Source organism: Phalangium opilio, unplaced genomic scaffold (genome assembly GCF_054372755.1).
Source record: "Phalangium opilio isolate 3A_F unplaced genomic scaffold, DU_Popi_V2 ptg000043l_1, whole genome shotgun sequence".
Classification (NCBI taxonomy): domain Eukaryota; kingdom Metazoa; phylum Arthropoda; class Arachnida; order Opiliones; family Phalangiidae; genus Phalangium; species Phalangium opilio.
In genome coordinates this window covers 4871273-4876243 of record NW_028324167.1, presented here as the reverse complement: position 1 = coordinate 4876243, position 4971 = coordinate 4871273, and the positions used below count along the sequence as shown (strand labels likewise).

The window sequence follows — 4971 nt, the reverse complement described above, 5'->3', positions numbered from 1 at the left end:
GTGTTAAAGCACACTCCAGTTTCCTAGAGTGTGATTTAACACCCTTTGGGTTGTAAACCAACACTGGAAATGGTGTTGAATTTAGCACCATAAAAAAGAGTTAAAAAGGTGTAGACTTACACCTCTATTTCTTAGAGTGAAGACGTTGAGATCCACGTGTTTTGCGACGCCAGCGAAAAAGCATATGCAGCTGTCAGTTACTTACGGTATCGCAAAGAATCCGGAATGTATGGAGTAACCATCGTCTCCTCGAAAACCAGGGTAGCGCCCCTCCAGAAGCTAAGCCTACCTAGGCTTGAGCTCATGGCCGCACTTATCGGAGCCCGATTACTGAAGCACACGATGGAAGTTTTCGAAGGCAAGATACAGCGATACCATTGCTGGTCGGACTCGGAGATAGTTCTTTATTGGATTAGAGGACAAACCAAGGAATGGAAACCGTTCGTTGCGAATCGGATCAATGAAATTCAATCACTGAGCGATCCCTGTCGATGGTCCCATTGCCGCAGCTCAGACAATCCGGCCGATTTACCCTCCAGAGGCTCTACCATAGACGATATAATAGGAACACAGCAGTGGTGGAAGGGTCCTGTCTGGCTGTCCGGTAATAAGGAACGGTGACCCACGAACAAGTTTCCGGTATCTACCCTTCCTTCAGAAGCAGTCAATGATGAAAAAAGATCCATAGTCGTGACCTGCCTGATCAAACCAAGATGCGCCCTGTTTGCCTTGGATAAATACCATTCGGCAAGCAGAGTTTTCCGAGTCACTGCCTGGATTATTCGATCTACCACCAATCTACGCCTTGCCAAGGATGAAAGGCGATTTGGAGCCCTACGTGCTGAAGAGATACTACAAGCTAGAACCAAATGTTTTCAGTACGTCCAAGAAGAAGCCTTCGCTACGGAGATAAATTGCCTACAGAAAAGCCTGCCAGTCAGTAAAGCTTCAAGGATAGCTCAATTCAATCCATTCCTGGACAGCAGTCTTCTACGAGTCGGGGGACGTCTTCAAAAGTCCAGTCGACCGTTTGAAGAGAATCACCCGATTATTTTACCATCCAAACATATCCTCACCAAGTTACTGGCCATCGAACGTCACGAGAAAGTAATGCACGCAGGTTACAACAGTACTATGACGCAACTACGAGAGAGGTTTTGGGTCCTGCAAGGTCGAAAACTCGTGAAAAACATCATCCAGAAATGCTATGTCTGCCGACGGTACACCGCCAAAGCCGGAAGCGAAATCTTTGCCCCTCTACCACGGGATAGGGTGACGGAATCTTCGCCCTTCAAAGTCACCGGGGTAGACTTTGCCGGACCTCTTTACATCCATGGGAAAAACAGCAACACTCAATCCAAAGTCTACATAGCTCTTTATACGTGCGCTGTTACCCGAGCCTTGCATTTGGAGATCGTATCAGATATGAGTACCGAAAAGTTCCTGTTGTCCTTCCGGAGGTTTCTGGCTAGAAGAGGCGTGTGTCACACGTTGTATTCCGATAATGCCAAAGCGTTCAAACGTACGGAGAAGGAATTGGCAGCAATGTTCCAAACGATCCAGAGTCAACAAGTCCAAGACTTCTTGGGACACAAAGGTGTACAATGGAAGTATATAGTCCAACGAACCGCCTGGTGGGGCGGATTTTGGGAGAGGTTGGTTCGTTCAGTCAAAAACTGCCTAAAAAGAACCATCGGACGCTGTTCATTGACCCAAGAAGAATTGATGACCACCATTACCGAAGTGGAAGCAGTACTAAACTCCCGACCTTTGACGCATACTTTCACTGATGCTGGCGAGACAATGCCCTTAACGCCAGCCCATTTCCTCACGGGACAACGTTTAACAACACTGCCAGATCAAGCCTTCGTACAAGAGAACCCGGTCTCTGCCACTCGAAACCAGTTGACCAAGAGATACAAGTATCGACAAATGTTGCTGAACCAGTTTTGGAAACGTTGGAAGCAAAACTACCTGATGGAACTTCGTTCGGCACATACAGTTATACCAGTCCAGAGCCGTCCCGAATTCAAAAGGGACGACATCGTCCTAGTCGTAGACCAATATCTACCTAGACATGTTTGGAAATTGGCCCGTATTGTGGAAACATATCCTGGACGAGATGGGAAAATCAGACCCTGTGCAGTTAAACTACCTTGCGGAACTATATTAAAACGAGCGATCCAGATGCTCTACAATCTTGAAGTATCATCGGATGACTCCGTCATCGGGCCGGAAGATGTTGCGACCCAGTCTCCAAAATAAATAATCTTATGATCAATTGTAAAAAATACCTTGTTAGATCAAAAAAATGTTATTTTTTTACTATTTGTTTAGTTTATGATAAAACCTTAAACGCCGGTATAAATAGCTAAACATTATCTCTCAGGAAATCAGTTCAAGTTTCGTAATCATGTCTCCGATATTTAATTTAATTTGTACTTAAGAATTTGACGACCAATGTTAATAAATGCATTTGAATGTCTTTAAGTAAACGTACTTTGAATTTCTTTAAGTAAAGGTACTTTGAGTTATTTGGGAAGTTAGTCGCGACAACTGATTCTAGTCAAAAAAACTGTGATGATTTAGACGTGATAATTTAGGTCTAGCGTGATTTTAATTTTTTTTATGGAATAACATTTTCCAACAAGTCATCTGATATTATTGTTCCAATAATAGAAACGCTGAAGCTCAAAAAATTCCTAAGTTGTACTTAAAAATAAAAAAAACATTTCAGTATTATTTACTTATCTTATTTAAGTGTTTTTATCATTTATTTTATATTGGCTTATTCATTAAATTCTTAACCTTTATTTAAATTATAAAAATAATGAAATATATTTTCAAATGTTTATCATTTAAAATGCCCGGACCAGGTAGACCTAAAAAGGTACTAAAAGCCTGCCGTGAGAAAAACTCGCATACATTGCATTCACTATGGGGTATAGAGGAGAAGTGTCAAACTAGTTCTATTGCTAGTACATCAACAAGCGACGATTCAACAAGTACCAGTGCATCAACATCAAGTGCCAGTCCGTCAACGAATTCAACAACAAGTTCTCTATTTGAAAGCAGTCAACGAATTCAACAAGTTCTATATTTGAAAGCAGTAAAAATGTGATTTTTGTGAAACCAGTGAATTGGAATGCTCTCCAATTTCAAACCAACCTCAGGAAGTTCGTGATAAGAAAAGAAAATTTACTAGTTCCTGCAAGTTGCATTATGATTTTTGGAGTTTTGTGAGGAGGATAATTTGAGGTTTTGCAAAGTCTGAAGGAATAATGAACAAAAAGTTACAAGGAAAGTTAAAAATTTTTTCTCCGCGTAACAAATGTTTTCAAATACCAGCAATTAAAGCACATAATAAATCAAAAAGTCACATAAAATGCTTTGAAAAAGAAAAAATTGTGCTTTCTCAGTCTTCCAATCCTCTACTTGCGGCTGTCCTTAAGAAGAATGAAATTGTGAAAGAAAGGCTTATAAGCCTTTTTACATAATTGTGTCTAATTCATCTTACAGTAAATTTCAAGATTTGTGGTAACTCAAAGAAAAAATGGCGTAAACATGGGATTTTCATATACCTATCATCACAAAACTGTTCCTTTGCCGACTACATTTCGCAAGTTTATGAAAACGAAACAACTAAAGCGATAATGAATGCCAAATATTTTGCCTTGATTATGGATGGGTCCACCGACAAAAGTTCATGTAACCAGGAGATAGTTTACATCTCTATTCTAAAAAATGGAATCTTAAAACCAGAAGTTTGTAATGCTGTTGGCCTTGAAAAATGTCTTATAGATCATTTCAAGTCCCTTAAAATACCAAACTATGAAGAAAAATTAGTTTCCATGGGAACAGATGGAGCTGAGTTTATCATGGCATGCATAATGGATTGATTGAAATTCTTAAAAAACGGAAATCTAACAAATTTCTCATTAGAGTACATTGTATGGCTCACAAAACCGAGTTGTTATGCAAAAGTGCCTTCAAGGGTAATGAGATAATTGAGGATATTGTGGATGTTGTTAAAGAAATATTCAATACCTATCACAAGTCTTACAAAAAGCTTGATGGATTAAATGAAATTTCAGAGCAAATTGATGAGAATACCATAAAAACTGGGACATTGTCCCAGACGAGATGGCTATCCTTCCATTTTAAGGTTTTAAAAGCCATTAAAGGAAATGGAAAGCACCTTAAGGACTTTTATCAACACTAAGGACTCCAAGACTCAGGACAAAGCTAAATATTTGGTTAAAAAGTATGAGTCTCAAGATAGAATGGAACTCATTCCAAAGAATAGTTTCAAGTCAATTGCCCATGAAAGTCAGGTGAAGTCCTAGGGATGAATAATCGTTAATGTTTGAGAAATATTCATCTCGTTATCCAGCCCTATGCAAGATATTTGAAATGATTTCACAAGTTGTTCCTTCTTCAGCTGAGGCTGAACGGGGGTTTAGCAAAACAAACAGTATTAAAAGAAAGCATCACATGTTGCTCAGATCCAAAAAATTTGGATGTCTCATTAAGAATTTGCTAACAAAAATTTATTTTCATGATTTCAACCCTGTTCCAGCAGTGGCATAGTGATAAAATAAGAGAATGGCGTATTATAATACCGCCAGTAATGATAAAATTTTTGCTTAAGAAATGCATAAGTTCCTAACTGCCTAGTTTAATTTGTGAAATTTTCCTTTAATGGTATTAAAAACATATTAGTGCAAATAAGCCAAAAAACTAAGGTATTTAAAAAAATCTGATAATTATAGCTCATGTACTTGTGATATCAAAAATAGAGTTAACAATTTGTTGGTTTTAAAACTATGCTTAAATTGTTTGTTTCAAAGCTATCCCGTATATAAATAATTTTGTAATAGGATTAGTAAAAAAATTAGGGATAGGGTCACTTGTCCCAAAAACCAGTTTAATATTGTTTAAATATGAAGCTTTTGCTGAATAGTTTGAGGT

At 38.5% G+C, this 4971-nt stretch overlaps 1 protein-coding gene across 1 annotated transcript; it reads left to right on the top strand.

Moving 5' to 3' along the window:
• The first annotated feature begins 303 nt into the window (after positions 1-303).
• LOC149677876 (uncharacterized) lies at positions 304-2265 on the top strand. Its single transcript, XM_089837396.1, has 2 exons — positions 304-604; positions 659-2265. Exons 1-2 carry the CDS (start codon positions 304-306, stop codon positions 2263-2265), a joined length of 1908 nt encoding a protein of 635 aa, XP_089693522.1.
• The last annotated feature ends 2706 nt before the right edge of the window (positions 2266-4971 follow it).